Source organism: Sciurus vulgaris, assembly GCF_902686455.1.
Source record: "Sciurus vulgaris genome assembly, chromosome: 6".
NCBI lineage: Eukaryota > Metazoa > Chordata > Mammalia > Rodentia > Sciuridae > Sciurus > Sciurus vulgaris.
In genome coordinates, this window is record NC_136466.1 from 10,866,692 (window position 1) to 10,887,717 (window position 21,026).

A 21,026-nucleotide genomic window follows, 5' to 3' on the forward strand; every position below is an offset into this window, starting at 1 on the left:
TGAAGGGCTTGCGCTGGAGGGTTTTAGGCATGTGACACTTTCCCAAACCTGTCGCTCACTCACTCGGCAAAATGGGGATCACAGTCATTTTGAGGATCAAAGGCCAATGCCAACACCACGCATGGCAACAGTACATTTTCCATGGTACTATTTGCTACTATTAATTTTTAAGACAACCATTTGGCTATGGGACAAGTTCCAGAACTAGTCATGGAACGAGCAGGTGGCATCTGTATTCTTCTAGACCTAAAATTCCTATGCAAAGCTGCCAAACCACAGAACTCAGATGTGCAGTAGGGTTGCCGGGACTGCTGTGCAGAGGGACTGGGCAGCCTGGCACCAACACGCTCGTCTCCCGAGAGAGTTATGTGGAAAGTTCTTGAGGTCAGTCTGCTTTGCAGACTGGCGAGGCAGGTGGTCTGGTTCCCAGCACTCACTAATTTCCTGTCTCAAGAGGGGCTCTGTGGGGGTCATCCACAGTCTGGCTTCCGGAGCTTGGGAAGCTTGTGGAGAGCTGTGGGCCCCTCTCCCCAGAAACACACCCACACACGCACTGGCACTCGCCAGTGGGAGACCTGGCTGCCGGACAGTAACGTCAGGAAGGACAAGAAAGATGCTGATGGCCACGTGGACCGAGCTTCGCATACACTGTCTCATTGACCGGGCCTCATTCTACCTACGGCTGGGTCCATGCTATGACTCCTCTGTCAGAGAGATCCAAATTCCAAAAGGCCATCTTATCACTCATTTTCCCTCCAAAGACTTTGGTCAACCAGGATGGTGTGGCACTTGGGCAGATCCCTCTGACTTATAGCAAACCTTCTGGTTGGCTTTGCTATGGCAAGATCAGGGGACAGTCCCCGCATCTCTCAGGTCTGCAGGGGGCCTTAAATCCCATTCTCAAATCCTGTCCATCTGTCCATGCACCAGGCAAACAGAAGGGAACAGAATCCAGCTTCCTGGTTAGGAACACAGATGGGAATTGTAGGCACCTGGGTTCCAATCCCAACTCCTCCACTGCATAGTTACCCCTCTGAAGCTGTTTCCTCATCAGTCCAAGGAGGATAATGACACATTATAGGGTTTTTTGTGGGGTTTTTTGGTGAGGATTAAATGAAATGAAAGGCAGTGGGGGGGGGTAGGGGTTAAGAGCTCAGGCTCTGGAGCCAGACTGTGGGGGTTTGGATCCTGACTCCGTCACCAGTTGTGTATCTTTAGACTTGTCACTTAACCTTTCTGGGCTGCAGCATCTTCAGCTGTAAGATGATTTCAATGACAGTATCCATCTCTCCTGGGGAGCTAGGTGATAAATGAGGGGCTTCAAGCTTGGAAAGTGCTTAGAACAGCACCTGTCACAACAGTGAGTGCTCAGGAAACATGAGCTGTTAGGATTAATGGGTGGAAAGCCCTCAGCATGGTAAAAATAAATGCTCAATAAACGATGGCTGTTATTGTTACAAGGTACAAATTCCTCAGAGAATTTCATGCATAGTTATCTCCTGGAAAGCAGTAAAAGTGAAGCTGTTAGGGGTAAATCTTGTCCTTAGGTAAAGACTGCTGTCACAGCAGAGAGACGCCCAGTCCTCTCACCCCTGCAGGATGCCCCAGCTCCTCCACCCTCCCCACACCCAGGCTCTTCTTGGCTTCCAGAGTTCACTCAGCCTTTGGATCCTTTAAACCATGCTCAGTGAGCAGCCACAGTGAGCAGAAAGCAGGCTGGGCATACCTGAGCCGTGGATGGGGTGGCTCCCATCCCTGTCCTCCTAGGGTGTACAGGGTAGCGGGTCAACATGCACAGACTGAATAAATATGTACACAAATGATTATTCAATGACAACTGCAATTTCTGTCCTTAAAGGATGTGATAAGAACATCAAATGGGAGTCCTGACGTGGTCGAGTGCTGGGTGTGGACGAGGAGAGAGTTACTGTAAAGCCTCCTCAGGAAGTGACATCTAAGGTGGGTCTTTGCAGATGAAGAGCAGCAGGCTGCGTGATAACTGGGGATGGAGGAAGGACAGGATCTAGGCAGATGGAAACTGTCCCAAGGCCCTGCACTCACAAGGTGGCCGGCTGTCTAGGAGCACAGAGCAGGGTGGTGCAGAGGGACCTACTCCTACACCCTCCCACTCAACACTACCCAGCCAGGGGTCAGAACTGGGTGACGATGCTCTTTTCCCTTTCAGGTGCTCACTGGCTGCTTGCAAAGACCGCTAGCCCACACGCCCAGTGAATGACGCCCCTGCACTGTCCCCGAGGTGCAGACGTGGCTCACTTGGCCCACGTGTGAAGATCAGTTAAGACACACGACGGGGGACCCCCTCTCCCTGAAGCCCCTCTGATGACTCCATCCTGTCCTGGCCACACCCTCCTTGGTTCTGTGAGGCTTCCCTGAAGAATGTGGAAACAGCAAGGAGGGAAATAATGGCCCCCAAGAAGGACTCTGGGATTGACGTAAGTGGGGATGCCTCCTCAGGAGCATCATGAGTCATCAAAGCAGCAAACTCCCCGGTCACTTTTTTCTCCACCTATTTACATGCTATGGCAAGAAGATGTGTTTAAGCTTTCCCTAGCTTTAGATTGAAACTTGATGCTCTGGAAAGGAGCCGTGTGTTCTAGATGTAGCAGGGGTTTTGGGAATTCTCTCCCTGGGAGAGTGCTGCGACCCCCCGAAGGGTATTCTGTTGTCTTTTTCTCCAAGACAGCCAGCTTCTTCCAGGATCAGAACTGCACTCCTGACCTCCCCTGGTAAACAGCGTCGGAGCTCTCTTGGTAGATCGGATGTTTAATAGTTAGTCTGATCACTATTTATCTAAGCAGCAGCCATGACTGCAATGGAATAATATCTTAACTGCAGAGGAAGCTTTCAGATAGCTCCTAAGTGGACCGGATGGGCTGGGAATGGCCGAGGGGGCTTCCTATACTAAGAGGGGAGGACCGCTCCATCCTGGCTGGCCGTTCTCCATGCCTGAGACATCATCATTAGATGCTGCTCCGGAGACCTAAGGGAGATGTGTCCAGGAGAAGTGTCTGGTTCTGCTCCTTTCCACTGAGGCTCAATGGCCCAGCCAAGTATGAAAGTGAGACCTGTGCTGCTCAAGCGTAACAGCCTAGAGTCGGTGGAGCTGGTGAAGCCACCTCACCACCGCCGGAGCAAATCCCAGCAGGTGCGATTCAAGGAAGATGGGGCCGCTAAGAATCCAGCTGGCCTAGCTGCGGCTGACGCCCAGGCTCCTGAGGACCCGGCTGTGATGGGGAAGACGCAGGCGTCCAGGCATCATCATCCCCCCGCCTACTCTCTGTCCTTCCCCAGGTCCCAGAAGGCAGGGGGCTTTCGGAACATCGCCATCCAGACCTCCCCCAGTCTCAGGAAGCATTTCCCGGTTTTCAAAAGGAAGAAACTCACAGCCAGCAAGTCCCTGGTGGAAATGCCAACAGCCTCCCCAAGTGCCATCCAGGTCAACGGCAACCTCTCAGAACAGGACATCGTGTCTTCTGAACTTGCCTACCTAAAGCTGGCTCATCACCTTGAGGATGGGCCTCGAAGGGTCAAAGTGTCCCATCCATTTCTCCCAAGGGTGTCCAGGGTGCAGAGCAATGGGCCTGTTAGCATATGCTTGGAAGCTGGGTCTTGGAGGGCCGCAGAGAAAGCAACGGCTGCCATTCAGGTCCCAGATGATTTTTATCACAGTCCTTCCTGGGAAGCGAGAGCATCCACCCTTAGCCCAGCTGAATCGACTGAAAGGAGCAACTCTATACCCCCTTTGATTGACAGGTGTCCAGGGGAGGGGAGAAGGGTGCTGACATCAGATTCAGAAAGATCTTCCTCTGGCTTGATTACCACCAGTGGTGCCAACTACACACCAGGCACAGAAAAACTCAAGCACGAATTGCTTTTGCCCAAAGACAACTCTGAGGACAGAGATCTTGGCCCGCTGTCATCTCAGTCAAAGGAAACGTGTGCTCCTTCATCTCCACGAACTCACAGCTCCCCCGTGCCAGGCTCCCAGAGCCAGCCCACCCATCCAGAAAGAGACTCAGATGGTCCTGCATCTGGTGACAGTCACCAGGACCCGGTGGCATGCAAAACTAGCAGTGCATCAAAGTCTGCCCCTATGTGTCAGGAGCAGCCAGCAAAGAACCCCACCCAGTCAGACACCCTGGAGTTTCAGAATTGTCCAGGAAGCAATCCTCTCCCCGCCTCCCTTCCAAGGAGTGAGAGCAAACCTCAGAGCAACAGGGAGATTAGTGACATTAATCAAATTCACCTGGCACGGGGTGAACTCTGTGACCTCCAAGGTCGGTTGCAATCTGTGGAGGAATCTCTGCACTCGAACCAAGAGAAAATTAAGGTCCTTTTGAATGTAATTCAAGACTTGGAGAAAGCGCGAGCTCTCACTGAAGGGTAAGGTGAATTTTTCTTACGTTAAAATTAGTGGGTAAAGTCATTTGATGGGCTGGGACAGACCGAGAGCACCGGCTTCCATTGGTAAAATGTCTCCAAGATGCTTGAGGTTGGATGTCTCCCCAGAGCATAGCTAATGGTCTCCCTTCACTCTGATTGGGCTTCATTCAACTCTAGGGTTTGGTGGATCAGGGTGAATTTCCATTGTTATTTGCTTTTGTGTCTGGGGTGGGGGTGGGGGAGAAAACAGCAAAGTCACAGACTGAACATGATTTTCATAAAGATGCAGGTCCAGCTGATAGATGAAGGGGACATAACAGCAGGCGGACACTTCCCCACCCTCTTAGTGAGTTACTGAATTTGCATTTGTGTTTGTCAAAAGGACTTGAGGTGGCCACTGACCATGGTTGACCATCACCATCAAGGACTGACTCTATAAGAATTGAAATGAGATTACAATTCTGAAAAAAAAAAAAAAAAGTCACCAAATACATTTCAGGGTGACTCAGCACCAGTGTAGGAGGGGCGGGCAGTGATCTGCCTGAGTGCGAACTGCTCTTGTCCTTCCAGAAAGCACCATATAAAAACCAAGAGGAAACACTGCCAAAGCTCATCAAAAAGGGGCCGAGAGAGAAGTAGTTAGTTGGCGTTTGCTGGTACGAGTCAGAATCCACATTGCCTGAGAAGAGCAAACGCTGTGGGATATAGAAAGAATGCACCAGATCAAGGGGTCTGGAGTTTGCTAATCACCCTACCCACTGGCCACATCCCTCATCTTGCTGCATTGCCCCGAGCAGGAAAATCCTTCAGATTTGAAAGTGGTTAAAGATGCATAAAGCTCACTAGAAATGTGAGGTCCCATTCTTCAACAAGCTGGTAGCTGTGTGTCCCTGTGGCTTCTGCCCATAGATTTACCCAGCACATGCTCTGTCTTACAGGCGCAACTTTTATCGAACCGGCCAAGACCTCAACAACTGCAGTACCTGCCAGAACACAGCGTGCATCATCTACAGGTACCTGGTCATAACGGAGGCCCGCTCTGTAGAGCACAGCAGTGGCGGGGTTCAAGGAACACTCTAGTAAACTATCTAAATGCACAAAGTCAAGAGGGGAAAAGACAAATGCGTGAGACTTGAAGCGCGAGGTGCTTAACTAGGACACAGTTTCAAGGCAGGGTCACCGTGTTGGGTAAGGACCTCTGTGAGCAAGCCCTTTTGAGGATATCATCCCTACGCTTCTCAGACAGTAGTTCAGGGGTGGTGGTCAGCTCCGCCTACACATTTGCATCTCATTTCACTACCACACATTGTGAAGTGGGCTTTATGGTCGTCAGGAAGTTTAGCCATTTGGGTCAGCTCATGTACATTGCTTGAGAGCAGAAGGGGCCAGACTCAGGAATGACATCAGATCTCTCTGATTCCAAACCTATGATATATATGTTTCCACCACTGTGACTCTCTCCCCGCCACTGCCGGCCCACACCAAGCATTTACTATGGGTCAAGGACTGTGCTAAGCACTTTGTGTTTGTTTCAAAATCACCATTTCTTTCCAGCATGGATGAGGTCTGCCATGAAGTGGTTTTTATAAGAGATAAATGGGGAACACGATCTAATGGGAAGAGCATGCGAGTCAAAAGATCTGTGTTTTAATCCCAAGTCAGATCAGCTACCCCACTGTGGCCTTGGTTTCTTGACCTGTGGCGTGGGAACAGTGATCCCTACCGAGAGTCCCCCGGGGACCTAACGAGGTAGCAGGTGCGAGTGCCTTTAGTACCTCACCTGTGGATCCAAAGGCTCATTACTGCTGTCACCAGGAAGACCGACGGCTCCTCAGCTGGAGCCCCACTTTTAGTGGCACAGTGGAAAAGTGGTCAAAAGCGGTCATTTCAGTTGATGGCATCTAATTTTGTTGACAAAAATGTCTGGTTTTGCTTTCTGCACTATTTTCTCTTTCTGTGGAGAACAGCATCTTGGTCTGATACACTGCAGCCCGGGGCGGGGGGTGGGGGGGCGGTTACTGTGTCTTCTGGTAGAAGCTTCTTGTTCATTCTGGCAGCATCCTGAGATTTCATCCCCATGAGGTGCTTGCTCTGGGGCAGGGCCTCGGGCATGTTCTCCATGAGCCTGTGACTCCTTACACAGAGGAGCCAGGACCACCTTTCCACCCAATAGCAGAAGGTTCAGCGCAACTCACACAAAACGAGGTCTTTTAACTCCGTGGAAGTGCACCCTCAGAGGAGGGGAACTTGGGAATGATTTGCAGCACTGGTGAACAGAAGTAGGCAGTCTTAGCAATTGCTACCCTTTTTCTTCTATTTAAAAAAAAAAAAAAAAATCTCCTAAATTAAGCAAGGGAGGACAAAAAAAAAAAAAAAAACATCATAAGCAGAAACGATTCATTTGAACTAACTTCCATTTAAATTCCCGGCTACTCTCTCTTCAGGTAGCCACATGATGCATTTTCTATGACCTTAAAACAATGTTTTATTTGGCTTATGTCAGTGAAAAGGGCAAGTGTTTTTTCACTAGTCTGTTATGGGTTTTGTGACCTGGACTTGGGTGAGTCATTCCTGATCCCTGAGTTTCCTCATTTGAAAGATGAGAGTTTTTAATTAGCCAGTCCCAATGGTCCCTTTGAGTTCTGACAGTCTGTTTCCAAGCTGAATTAAAAGTGACAATATTTGGTTGAACTGTGACCTCCCAGCAAGTCTAAGAATGTTTGCAGTTTTCCAGCGCTTACTTCAAACATCCCAGGCAAACGTTCTAATTAAGTCACACCCCTTGGTGGGCTGGCAAGCCTTCCCTCCCATCTAGAAGAACATGTGGGTTTGCATAAGTCCCTCATCGTCATTCACAGCCAGACTCTTCTCCCAGACAGGATATGCACCCTTGTATCCAAACCACTGTGAAGAAATGGGCAATTAATTTGATGAAAGCAGAGAGATCAGAACAAGAACCCCGTCACAGCAACAGAAGCAAGATGAGAGTTGTCATTTTTTTTAAAAAAAAACATTTCAAATGACTTCAAACTTGTGTTGAGTCTTGAGAAGTCACATCTTAGAAGCTAATGAATAAGTGATGTGAAACGCTCCTTTGCGGGCCTCATTTCACTGTGCTCTCTCCCCGTGATGATGGATAGGCCCCGGGCCCGTCACTACATAAGGCACACGGGCACATGATGAATTGCCCACCGGGTGCTCTTCTTTGGAGACGTTGTTGCTACGTTAGTGACACATAAGGTTTTCTAAGTGGGATTTCCCAAAGGCCCCAGGAGCCAAAGGCTATGACTCTGCTGCTTGCTCCTGTTAAGACATGCGAGGCCATCGGTCCTGTTTCTCGGCCCCCTCAGCCTCCTTGATTTCTCCTCTAACCGGGGATCACTCGGGTGGATCCTCTGTCACAAAGGAGCCAGCATCAACACTGGCACCTGAAGATTCCATGATCCCAGACACTGGGGAGGGACTCCCGTGTGTTTCTCTTTGTTCACTGAGCTCCAAGGGAAGTGGGTAGGAATTGACTCCAAACTTTAAGCTGATTCCAGGCAGTGTAATCTCTATTTTTCTCACCTCTCTTTAGCTCGAGTCCTAGGACATTTTAGCCAGAGGCTTGTGCAAACACGGCTGCCTGAGGTACCCAAGACTAAATAACACTGAATTACTTAGTCAGAAAGTTGTTCGCTTTTCAAATTTATTTCAATCCCTCTGACCACCTAGAGGGGAAATCTGGTTGATGCTAGAATGTCTTTCGGTCTCTTTCTTTCTTGCTTATCACATTTCTTTGTAAAGAGAGAGTGGGTCTGAAATCCCCAGCCCTGGGCAATCAGCAGTATCCAGCCAGAATATAATTTTTAATTTGTTTTAATCAAAGCTTTTAAAACTAATCCTCTTAAATATTTATGGTAAGTGATGCAGGTCTCCATCTCAAAAGTGGTATTTCCTATGTTGTATAATTGTTTTTTAAGTTTAAAAGTGAATTGATTAAGTAAAAAGGCTAAGTAAATGATTGTGCAGATGTTGTGGGGAATCTGACAAAATCCACGAAGGTGAATAACCTCTGGCTGGAGTTTGGGAAGCGGCGCACGCCCTCAGGAACTGACTCCCTTTCTTCTTTTCAAGGGTACAAGGTCTCTCCCAGCCAGCCTCCTCCTTCCTCAAGTGATCTCGGCTCCTCCAGACACATCTCCCCTGGATTCATGTCCACATCACTCTAAAAATAGCCAGCAGTGCCTCTTTGGAGGTCTTTGACTATGTGGTTCATGCATTTCTTTTCTGGATGTAGCTCCCAGGAAAATCCATTTGATTTAAGTCATAAAACGCTGCTAATGTTAGCAGAAAATAATGGAAGGTCTTTCCCAGAAAAAAAAAAAAAAAAATTCATGTGCCATTCGGGCATATTGCTTAGGGAATAGAAATAAAGTGCAAGCCACAAATGCATTATTTTCAGTTGGTGAAGGGAGAGGTTGATCGGGTCAAATTTGAAAGGGGCCAGAGAGAAGAGAGATAGAGAACTTGTTTGTCAGAGGTCTACCTGGGCAGGCTGCTCCACTTCTCACACTTAGCCTCCTTCTATGGCTTCATCTGAACTCATGGACTTGAGTTTATTTCTCGGGAACCACTTCTTACTCTTGCCTAAAACGTGTGGGTATATATCTGTGTCATGTACATGCATGACTTTCAACTAACCACAGACACTTCCACTTAATGTCTGTATTGATCAGCTTCATGTTCCTCTAACAAAATCCTTGAGGAAACTGACTTATAAAGAGGAAAGTTTTAGTTAGCTCATGGTTCTGGAGTCCCATAGCTTCTGTCTTCTGGTGAGAGTGGCACATTATGACAGGGATAGAATGAATCACTTACATCATGAGCCAGGAAGCAAAGAAAAACTGAGAGTCTAGGGTCCCATAACTCCATTCAAGAGCACACCCCAGTAACATATGGGCCTCCATAAGCCTCCACCTACTGAAAGTCCATGGCACCTCCTAACACCACCACCCTGGGGACCAAGTCTTTCACATAACATTTTGAGGACACTCACCCATATAGTAATATCCCAAGACACCCCTAATTCACCTTACCTCAAAACGCACTCCTCATTTCCTCCCACAAAGTGAATTCACTACTCATCTTTTTCAACACCATTCACCATGCACAGCTCCATAAAGATACTTCGTCTCCGCCCTACTCTTCTTCACGACGCATGTCATCTGACCACCCATCCCACTGCCCTATCCAGCCCCTTCACTCCAACTCCCCTGCTCTGCTCTGCAAAGGCCCTTGTCATTCGTCACTTATGCTGGCAGGTCTTTTTGCCACAGGTCCCTTGTGCCCCATCCCTAGTAATCCTCCATGCAGATTGCAAAGTTATACCTCAAAAAGCAGAATCTGGCCATGTCACCCCCTGCTAAACCATCTGCTCTGGTTCCTTGGGTGGATTCCTCAGGGCCTTGAATGTCATGCTGAAGCCTTCTTACCTGCTTCATCTCTGAATCCTCTCTACCACAGGGGACACTGGGCTGGCAGTTCCATCAGGCCACAGTGCCTCTGCATGACTTCCCCACTTCTCTGGAAGGCCTTTCCCAGTCCTGCTGATAAGCTAGCTCCATGGACAAACGTGCTCCCTTCCCAAGAAGGATGCCAGGGCACTTGCATCCCTCTGCTCTACCACTGATCCTGACTCAGCGCTTGTGAGATTCTCTCTGCCAGCAAATATCTAGTATCCCAAAGTCCTAGGAGTTGGTCCTCAAAAGATTCTCGTCAAGGAAGGAAAGATTATATTAACTTGAGGATGAATTAAAGCAGTAGAGGGCTTGAGACAGCTGTTTGGGTCACCTGAAAGTAAAGCCGTGGTTATCATTTGTGCACATCTCCACTGTCAGATATCGACGTGAAGGATCGGCATTAATCAAATGTCCTCATGAGGGACAGAAGGCATCTGTGTAGCAAGTTCTTTAAAACTGCATCGAACAGTGACTGAATATACTACATGGATTGTCAATTTTAAAATACCTGGAATACTACATACTTCCAATGAGGTGGAACCTAGTCAAATCTCCCTCTGATGACGCTGAGAGTCTGCTGTGCTTTCACAGGACATTGAGACCCTTACTCTTCACGGCCCACTAGCACTACTGCCTAGTACTTCCGTGCTGGCTGGGGTGGGTAGGACACAGCTTAGCTTGGAGTGCCACAGAACTCCTCTGGGTAAAATGTCAAAGTCCAGGGGGTGGGCAACATAATGCCTGAGATGATCACATCCCAACTCCTGCCCCCGTGAATATGTGACCTTATCTGGCAAAGGGGACTTTTGCAGATATGGTTAAATGAAGGCTTTGGGATAGGGAGGGTATCCAGTTCTGGGTGGGTGGCTGATGTCATGACAAGGGTCCTCATGAGGACAAGAGGGAGGCTGGAGAGTCAGAGCAGAGGTCAAAGCGATGTAATCACAAGCCAAGGAAAGGCAAGGGATGTGTTCCCTTACCGCCTCCAGCAAGGCCCAGCTCGGCCAATGCTGTGGTGGCCAGTTGGGTCTCCAGACAGTAAAAATAAAGTCTATGGTCCAATGTGTGGTCGCTGATTCAGCACAATAGAAAACCAATTCACTCATCTGAAATCCTCAGGATGTGTGAACTATGTGTGTCCCATAGGAGGTCAGTTTACTGGACTTTATTTGATGATTTTTGCAACTAGAGAAGCTAAGTGCAGGTGCCTGTTGGGTTAAACTGAAAGGAAGGAACAATGAACACCACCACCACTGAGCATCTACCACTGGCTATTTTCAGCACCTTGTATTCACAACTATATGAGATGTGGTCTCATAGACGAGGAACCGAGGCTCAGGGAGGGTCAGGAACTATATACTATTCAAATTAGGTAACCGAGGTTGAGAAGGACAAGGTACTCACACAGTCTGAACCTCATAAATGCAACAGCAAGATCAGAACTCAATCTGTCTTCCCACAAGCCAGATTCCAGAGCCGGCTGCCTTCGGAAGCCAGACCACTGGGTGGCAATCAGGGTGCCATGGACTATGAGCTCTTCTCAGCAAAAGGCACCATGAAGCTTAAGAGCAATGAAAAGCCCCATTCTGAGACCCCAAATGCTGGGTGCTGCCCTCCAGTAAGCCCTGGAGGAACCACTGCAGACACAGGATGGGGAGGGTGTGGGGAGGCTGGACCATTGCCAATGTGCCCACCCTTCAGGAGAGGGGTGTGCTCACCACATGCTGGTGAACCAAGGAATATGCATAAAGCTAAATGCCACGCTAGAATCCTCCACCCCATCCCCATTTCCTCAAACTCCACGGACCACAAGTTGCTTTACTATTATTATTATTGTTGACACCTCCACTGTTACCATTCTTCTGAACCAGCCTGAGAAGCACCGAAAGGTCCCTGCAAGGAGATCTGCTGCAGACGCCCCCCTCTGCCCATCAGCCAGTATTTTTGCTCTTGATGCTTCCCCTTCAGTTTTGATAGTGACAGCATAGGACAAGGGCCTCCCTGGAACCTGAGCTGCAGCTTCACCGTTGTGCACCCTGTGGGAGAAAAGCCAGGACTTCCCCTTAGCAAGGAGAGAGGCTCAGGAGAGCCGAGGAGCCTCCTGGAGTCTTGTGGCTGGTGTCCCTGAGAGCCCTTCCTTCTAGGGTTGAGCTGTTGGCCACTGGGCTTTGGTCCTGCCAGCCACCTACAGCTATTGCCTAACAGAGAGATGGTATTTCTCTAGAAACTGCAATGTACACTCAGTCCTATGTGTTTAGCAACCAACTTTCCACTTAAATTATTTAGTATTTTTCCTTTTGTCTGCTTACCATGCTCTCGCAGCATGGAGCCAGGTGAACTGTGAGAGACACAGTCTTCCAGCCAAAGTCCTCTCTCTGGCCAGCAAAGAAGTCCACAGTAAAAAAAATAATTCCAAAGCATACGGTAGATCCATTCTTTCTAGAAATCACAGGCGCCATTTACAGCTGTCATCAAATTCCAACATGGACTGAGTAACACCATTTCAAATGGCGGGACGTGAAGCTCATGTCAATATCATCCAGCGTCCTCAAAATGACCCGCCACAAGCATGGCTTAAACTGTTTCTCTGGGAAAGAACCATAAAGTTTGCTGGTGGAAATTTCTGAGGGCCCGGACAGGTTGATGCCCGGGACATTCATTGTGCCTATGCCCTGATTCTCTCAGTGGCTTTGTCCCTTCTTCTCCCCGGAGCATAAGGGAAAAGAAGTAGGATTTACAGCATCAGCAATTTATCTGCAATAAAAAATGAAAGCTACTTTAATGTGCTAATAGCTAAAGAGGCTGAAACATGCCATAAATATGAAATCAAGCGAGTTGAGTTCTTCCCAGGAATAATAAACAGGTGCTGGGGGCGGCGAGGCCACAGATGACCACACGGTGATCCAGTGTTTATTTCTTTGTCAAATTCATGTAACACTCATTACCCTTTGTTGAACCTGCGGCTGCGTCAGGCGCTCTGCTAACACTGCGTGCATCCTCTCATTTTAGGCTCCCCGTAACCCTCCAGTGTGGGTAGGACCATGATTCTCCTGTTACAGATGGGGACACTGCGGCTTGGAGTGGTCCAGGGGCTTGTCCCTACTCCCAGGGAGCCAGGCTCAAACCCAGGATCTGCTTTCAGGAGTTTCCCATCCCTACCCCTTTCCTCTTGACCTTGCCTCCTCAGTGCTCTGGTGTGGCATGTATCTGGGATGCCCAAGCCTTCCTGAGGGCTGACAGCATGCTCCTTGTCACTGAGCCACAGGCTTCTTTCAGAGACAGCTATCAGCAGTGAAGATTTCTACTGCTTGGTCCTGCTTATTGATGTGCCTGAAAGAGAACCTGGGATTCTCTAGAACTCATCAGCAGGTAGATGCCCTAGGAGAAGGGATGTACTTGCCAATTTGAAATGGCAGCAAGTTCTTACAGCCTCTAATCTGGTCAGGAGGAGCAAGTTTTCAGAACAGTATTCCTTCTAGGTTGTGGTGGGCTGAGGTCGGGGGGGGACAAAACTAAAGTTCCCTTTCCCCTAGACTTTGATTCTTCCCCAAAGACACTTTCCTAAGTAGTGTGATTTACCCTAGTGGACAGGGACCAAACTACCCTCACTGCACCCAGCGATTCTTACAGCTAATCCTTTAAAAAAGAAAGCTGCAGAAGGCCAATCACTCTGTGGTGCGCTTGGGCTCTGTGGTGCGCTTGGGCTCTGTGGTAAGAGGGACCACAGAAACACTCCGTGGGAGATGGGAATGAGGCAGAGAGGAGTCGGGAGATGTTTTGTCTTCAGGGAGAAGCCACAGATCACTCATTTCTCAGCCAACTGGCTTGCTGAGCTTTATGGCATTGGCTTGTCAACGTTTCACTTTATAAACAAGCAAGACCCACCTGCACAGGAGAGAGTGCCAAGGGCCCACTGGGGACATCAGCAGCCTAACCTCAGCCCAGGTGACCTTGAATGAGCTGCCTTCTAAGGAGTGAGCATCTTGAGGGTATGCAACCTCAATGCCAAGGCTGTCCTGAAATCTAAAAAGAATATTGCACACTGGTCAGCGGGGACACGACTGTGGCTATAAAGAGCACTCTGAGGTCATTCAGGAGTGCCAGGCCTTGGTGGCCACCCCATGCCCACACAGACCTTTTGCAATCCCCATCTCACACAGGTGCAGGTAACTGTTTCTTTGGAGCAGTGTGTCTCAGTTCATGAGCTTTGGGAGTGACACAGCTGGGGCTCAAATCTTAGCTCTGTCACTTACCAGTATGTGTCCTGGGCAGGATATTAACCTCCCTTTGCTTCAGTTTCCACATTTGGGAAAAGAAGACAAGATTATCTATGCCATGGCACAATGAGAATTACATGAAAGAAGGAATGTCAACTTGCATATAGTGTCTATGTGGATCTCACTCCATGCACGAGACTGTTCTTGTCATAATTATTATTATTGCCCATGTGCCCTAATCAGGTGGGGTTCAAGTCCTCTTACTGTTCCTTCTCTTTAGAATATGACCCTGAAAGAGCCAGGCCTTTAGTGGAAGCATTTGATCCCTCTTTAGAAAGAAAGAGCAAAAGACCAGGAGTCAGGAAGCCAGGTGTTTGTGCCCTGCTGAAATTTTTTGTTAAATTTGAATGCCTAATGCCACAGCAGTTAGGAGCTGAGGCGTCTGGAAGGTGATTAGGTCATGCAAGTGGAGCGCTTATGAATGAGACTGGTGCCCAGAGAGTCTGTGTGCCCCTTCCACCAGGTGACAGGGTGGAGACAGCTATCTGTGAACCAGGAAGTGGGCCCTCACCAGACACAGAATCTGCAGGCACCGTCACCTTGCACTCTAGGATTGTGAGGGATAAATGTCTCTTGCTTAAGCCACGCAGTCTATGGTATGTTGTCACTGCAGTCAGGGCTGACTTGGACTCCAGGCTGAGATCTGATCCTAATTCACACTGTGACTTGCCTGTGCCAACTTTTTTGTCTGTTAAATGCGCATATCAATCTTCCCTTTCGTCCTGAGATATCCAGAGGATAAGTGAAACACAGACCTGAAGTATTCTGCACATTTGAAGGTGTTATATAAAATATGAGGTTTCTTTTATTTTTTTGTTGTTTCTATATAAGCTTGTATCTCCTTGTGGCTCAATCAACTTCCGTTCGCCCAGCTAAGATCCTGTGTCTAGCACCTAGCTCAGTTGCTTGCTCATGCGTTTAAATATTTACCTATTTTTCTACCTGCTTCTTACTGTTTCTTCGTTCAGGCAAGCCATGACATAGAGCTCTTGCTGCTTCCAATTACCTAGAAAAACATTCTTCTGCTTCCCACCTGGCATGATGGCTGGAGTATTGATCTGTCAGTTAGATTAGCGAGGTGCCCTCAAGAGGGAACCCTGAGAGTTCTCATTCACTCTGGTTTACCTACTACTCACTTTCTAAATGCAATATGGCACCGCACTTAGATGTATGCTTGAATGTGAGGGCTCAAGGGCTCCCCAGTGACCCGGGCATCCCTGAGCCTCAGGGCCTGTATCCTGTGCATCCTCAGGGGATCATCCTCACATACTTTGCCTGGTCCAGACTTCCTCAATGCTCCAAGTCCCAAATCCTGCATTGCAACAATTTCTTGACTAATTTTGGTCCTCTGGGTTCTAAATGAACTAAGTGTTCAACGCTCATCTTCCTTCTTAAGATCCTGCACAGAATACAGAATGAAATGCAAGGTGGGCAGAAGAGGGCACAGGCGGGAGGGAGGAGGGAGAGGTACGGCTAGAGGGCTGTTGTATTCACCACAGCGAGAGTTCACCCCCAGAATCGACAAACAATCCCCCGCTGAGGATCCTCACCAAGCTGGCAACTGACTCCTCTTTTCAAGGGGCTGCTGAACATGGTGTGGGTTGGCATCTCCTCTTCTCTACCCAGTCTTAGGATGCAAAGCAGATGAGGGTGAGGGCACAGGCTCCTCCCCATTTATAAGGCAGCTGCCACCAAAGCAAAACATATTCCCTCGCTTCCCCTCCAAACTAAACAGAGTTTGTCAAATGGATGAATAAGAAGAAAAGGGACAATTTTCCTTTATGTTAATAAATTGCTTTGGCCTAAAAAACATTAATCAATTTCTTTGCAAAGCACACACACTTTTCTATACTCTGCTATTTGCCTGGCCTTGAAAAGAAAGTCCCTTTCAATCCCCTTTAAACTGTCAGGACCAATGGGGGCAGTCAAGGCGGGGTGGGGGGAGCTCCCCAACCCCAGTGATTATAATGGAGCCCTGCTGCGTTTCCATAGCAACACAGTGTATTCTTCCCTGAGTGAGACTGGAGGGTGGGTGGAGAGTGCCTCAGGCCAGGTGTGCAGTCCCTGCAGAAACAAAGGTGCAGGTAAGAGGTGAGGCATGTCCCCAAGACATGAAGACACTCTGTGAAGGAGTGTGGAGCAGGCAGACTGTGTCCGGTGCAGGGTGATGGCACCTGACATCATTGCCATTTGTACAACTACCCCATTGCAGGAAGCTATTAAGTCCCACATTCAGCTGCTTCCCGGGGTGGGGAAGAACCTGCCCAAGGTCACTGAGCCAGTGGGCAATGCCACTTGGGTTCAAAACCATGAGTGTTCGACTCCATCCTCTGCCCTGGGCTACACTTCAACTTGTGTCCCTGAGACGGGGTTTGTGTTCTATCTCCTGGCTCCTTCTCCCAGGTCAGCCAATTCTGCATACACTCTGGATTCACCCAGAGCTACTTTTCCTATAGGTACTGGGACACCTATAAATCTTGACAAACTCAGGTGGTGGGTAGCTGGATTTCATTGCTTGATTTCCAAAGTCAGAAATCTCACATGTGAGAGGAAATCTGCTGTCACATGTGTTCACATCATCAGGAGGAACAGATGGGCAAGGAGCTGGAAAGCAGGGGCAGTGGAGAGAAGGAAGAAGAAGGTTCTGAAAGAAACCGTCAGTGTAATGGCTTATCTAGTACCCTAGGAGGTAAGATCCACGGGGACAGTGTCGGGGTGTGTCTAGCTTCCTGCTGCCAATGGAACCTAGCACAGTGTTGGGCTCAGAGCAGAAGGACAGATGGAAGCAAGGAAGGAAGGATGAATGGGTGGGTGGGATGTTCTGTACCACATGGCATGGAAAATTCTAGAACAAGCAGGTACCCATTCTCTTTGGCTCTGCTTGGTGCTCTGTAATAAAGATGGTTTTTCTGATGCAGTAGGTAGGTTGGGGCTCTTTCAGGGGCTGGGGGATCTATGACTATGAATGCTCCCTACCTGTGAACCTTGTAGGCACCCAGAGCTGCAGAGGTAAGAATCAAAGCTTGAGGCTCACTGTTTTATATTCCTGCCTTGGGGCAATGCAGAGGTTGCTGGGGACATGTCTTCCCCCAGACCCTGAATCCACTGCATTAACTTTCTGCTGGGAAGAATGAGGTCCAGGTGGTACACTCACCTCCCCAAATTAATTAGGGTATGGAATCCATGTGCATCCAGAAGTGTGAGAATCAGTGTGAGTCTGTGGATGTCTCTGCCCACTGATCTGGCATATCCTGGGCTTTGGCTAGAAGGTCCCCAATGGGCACCAATGTTGACCATTGGTTACTAAGGTTACAGACACTGGATTAGCAGTGCCAGGAGGCCCACGATAGTGTTGGTTGTCTACCATTCCTTCCCCACACTTGGAACAGGGCCTGACACCTGGCAGATGCTCAATCAATGCTCGTTGAGTGACAGGCTGAATACTCAATGCCCACTGTGTGGCACACTGCATGGGCACTTTCTCTTCATCCTCTGAGCGGGTGCCCTGCTCACTTGGCAGATGAGGAGTCTGCTGCTTGAAAACGGGTAAAGACTTCCCCAAGATCTCACAGCTGAGAAGCTGTGGAGCTTCGCTTTGAAAAATGCTTCCCGTTTCCTTCCATCATGCAGGTCCCCCAGCCGGGATTATGTCCCTACCCTGGGGATCAGGGGGAACAGAAAGAAAGAATGCAAGCAGAAGAGAGAAAAGTCTGGGGAAAGCTCATCAACACCCAGAAGTGGGGCAGCTAGACACCCTTCCCAGGGCTCCATGGCACCCTTCCTTCTGGCTGCAAACCTCTTCACTCCCCGTGTCCCTTAGCCCTGACTCTTCCATCTGAGAAGGCTCGGTGACGAGGCATCTGTGAGGCTTCACAGTTACACGTGGCAATCGTGATTCACCTTCTCAGCAGTGCTAACTCTGAGCTCTGGGAGGTGACATGAGTGTAGGAGGTGGGGGCAGGTGACCCTGTAATGAGGGCTGCTTTTCAGTGCTTGCTGGGGATGAAGGCTCTAAGCAGTCATGCCACTTCCCACAGCAGGATGGGGTCTTTTGTCTTCTGTGCACATCATGTTCCTCCTGGCTGGACAGGAGCCTTCTGCCTTCATCTGACCCCACATTCCCTCCCCCTCCATGCCCCCAGGCTGGCTCCTCACACTTGGGTCTCCTGAGAGCCCCGGTAAGAAAGCAGGTAACGAACACATCTGCAAGCTTGAGGCCTTCCTCCAAGCACTGAACCCTCCTGCATAGGTGGACCCGGTGGGGAAGAGAACTGTGAAGGAGAGGGAGCTCCCGCCCACCCGCAGCCATGCCTAACAGGATCCTTTCTTTCTGGCCAGATTCACTGGGTTCTGGGAGGATGAGCAGAGCCATAAGGTAGGCTGAGGCTCGCTACCCTGCTTCTCGGGCACACAGAGCTCAGAGAGAGTGCCAGCACCCATCCTCAGAGGCTGCAGCTCCCTGCTCACTCAGCCCCCAGGAGTCTGGTCCCCGCAGCTTCACATCTACCTCACAGACCTTTGTGACCATCAACGCGGAATGACCAAGTCTGTGCATTAATGATTCGGAAATGCACAAATAAAACAGAAAAAAACGGAGATTAGGAAAGGTCCACCACTAAAGGAATTTAAACCTCTCGGGACAGAGGAATACCACAAAGTGGTCTCATATGTAAAGTTCTCAAAGCACCTTGCAAAGTCGAGAAGGAATTTAGAGAGCAAGGCACAGCAGCCAGCAGTGCTGGTGATAATGACAACGGCAGCCACAACGGCTTCCTGCCTCTGCCCCACGCCGGGCATTGCTCTGGGCACATCATCTCCCTCATCTCACCTTACACATAATTAATTCCCAAGAAGGTGCCAATACTACCTCCATTTCACAGATGAGGAAACTGAGCTCAGTTTTATCAAACATTCCTTTTATTACTAAAATCTTTTATAATGAGGCAGTTTTTGTGCATAATGTACAACAGCCTAACATTAACCATAAGAACCCTGGTTCCATCTAGATGGCTTCCAGCATTGGCCAGACACCCAGCATGGGCTGCGAACTACATGTCTCATCTGCACTTGGTAACATCCCCGTGAAGGGTGCATGACAGGTATCAGTCGATGAACAAACAGGGTTCAGAAAGGTGGCATAACCTGTCCAAGGCCACACAGGCAGCCACTGGGTCCCTAAGGACAGTGACTTGATCCCAAAGCCTACGTTCTTCTTGCCACCTTCTTGGGCACCTTTTGATGCAAAATCAGTGTGTTTTGATTTGAATTTACTTTCTTTCCTTCCTTCCTCTCTGTTTTTCAGTGTAGAGTATGATTTTCGGCAGCAGGAAGGAAGGTTCCACGAAGTTCTGCAGAGTCTAGAGGAAGTGGAACCAGTTGAAGAGGCATCTTCCCCCCTAAAGTCCCCAGCAGAACCCCCGGTCCCTGAGAAACAGGATCTGAGGCAGAAAACCAAGAAGGTGAAGCGGAGGTGCTTCTGGTGGATCTGAGCTCTTGAGATCACCCTCTGAGCTCCCACCTCCTGCCTGAGCCTCTTGGGTTTCTCTGACAGGCCTCAGCGGGGAGCCCTTGACCTGTGAAACCGGGAGCTTGGGGCTGGTGTGGCCCCCGCTGGACAGTTGATCGCCCACCTGACCTGAGTGCAAGCCGCTGCTTCCCGAGGACTTCACGGACTCTGGCGTGACCACTTGCTGAGTTCCCTGTTGCACAGCCAGGCCTCATCCCTGTCTGCTATGTCCAGGTTCCCACCACGAGCAAAACCCCCACCATGCTTTCCACACCTCCAGGATGCTGAGCACATCATCCCATCCTGGGCTCATGAACTCAAAAGGAAAAGAAAGAAAGGAAGGCTGTGCAGAGCAGGAAGACAGAGGAGGGCTATCAGCAGATGTCCTGGAAAAAATCAGATGAAAACACTTGGAGTTTCCTAGCTATCAGCCACACGGGCACAAGAGAAGTGCAAGGTCACCCTGGTGCATTGGGTCCTTTTCATTTTCAATTAGCCACCCCATCCCAAACCAAGGAGCACTGTCACGTCGTGTGGGCCTTCAGTCCGTGCAGAGTAAGGCCACCCCAGGGTATCTGAGACTGGTTAGTGTGGCTGTCCTGGGTGAACAGAATTCAAACAGGGTTCCTGACGCTCTCTCTGCCCAGCCTTAGGCTCCCTGGAAAATGGTTGGGATCCAATTGGTGTTTGACCATTGAGCTTGCAGTTAGTTCTCCTGCAGCACTGGAGGGCCGGAGCCTAGCAGCCTCTCAGTTACATCTTATCAGTGGCATAGAGAGGGAGGACCTGAGACACAAACTTTCCCATCCATTCATCCCTGTGCCAGCCTCATAGATAGGAAAATGTACCAATCCACTTGGTCTCCCTTCCCGGCGACCCAGCAACGATCACCTGATTGAAGAGGCAGCAGGGCTGGGGGTGAGGATATTCATTTCTTCAGTCTAGCATTAAAGACCTTTCCTTCCCAAAGTCTGAGTTCTTTGGGTCTGGCTCTTTCTTTTGACAGAACCCCTCTACCTGGGGGTCCAGTCAAACTTGCGTGGCTGTGCGAAGCCCTAAAGTCAAATAATTAAGTAAGTGCTTCATAATCTTGAGGGTGAGGGGTAGGATAGCAAGGCTCCTTCGTGCACATTAAATTCCTTGCCAGTTTGTGGTTGGATGGAAGCTGCCAGAAATGAGTCCTAAAGCTAACTCGGCCTTAAATGAGGAAGGCCCTTCAGGGACTCTTGGCCCAGGACCCAGTGTCTCAGTGAGAGCCTTGGTGGAGCACGGTATCCAGTGTGTGCGTGGGATGTGTGTGGACCCCACTGCAAATTGAGGCTAACTGAGCAAAGCACC

General features: G+C 49.3%; 2 protein-coding genes across 2 annotated transcripts in view; one reads left to right on the top strand and one right to left on the bottom strand.

The window, feature by feature from the left end:
• The window catches only part of DOCK2 (dedicator of cytokinesis 2), a 407,460-nt gene that overhangs the window by 189,355 nt on the left and 197,079 nt on the right, over positions 1-21,026 (bottom strand). The gene's annotated exons all lie outside the window — the stretch shown is intronic.
• On the top strand, positions 195-20,319 carry INSYN2B (inhibitory synaptic factor family member 2B). Its single transcript, XM_079145411.1, has 3 exons — positions 195-4,404; positions 5,343-5,417; positions 19,485-20,319. The coding sequence occupies exons 1-3, from the start codon at positions 3,059-3,061 to the stop codon at positions 19,669-19,671; spliced, it is 1,608 nt and encodes a 535-aa protein (XP_079001537.1). The 5' UTR covers positions 195-3,058; the 3' UTR covers positions 19,672-20,319.

What these genes read in the sequence shown, in the direction of transcription:
- INSYN2B (XM_079145411.1), top strand. Translation starts at nt 3,059, where the DNA reads ATGGCCCAGCCAAGTATGAAAGTGAGACCTGTGCTGCTCAAGCGTAAC. An exon ending in GCGCGAGCTCTCACTGAAGG is followed by an intron (nt 4,405 to 5,342) that starts GTAAGGTGAATT and finishes TCTGTCTTACAG; the next exon opens with GCGCAACTTTTATCGAACCG. An exon ending in ACAGCGTGCATCATCTACAG is followed by an intron (nt 5,418 to 19,484) that starts GTACCTGGTCAT and finishes TCTGTTTTTCAG; the next exon opens with TGTAGAGTATGATTTTCGGC.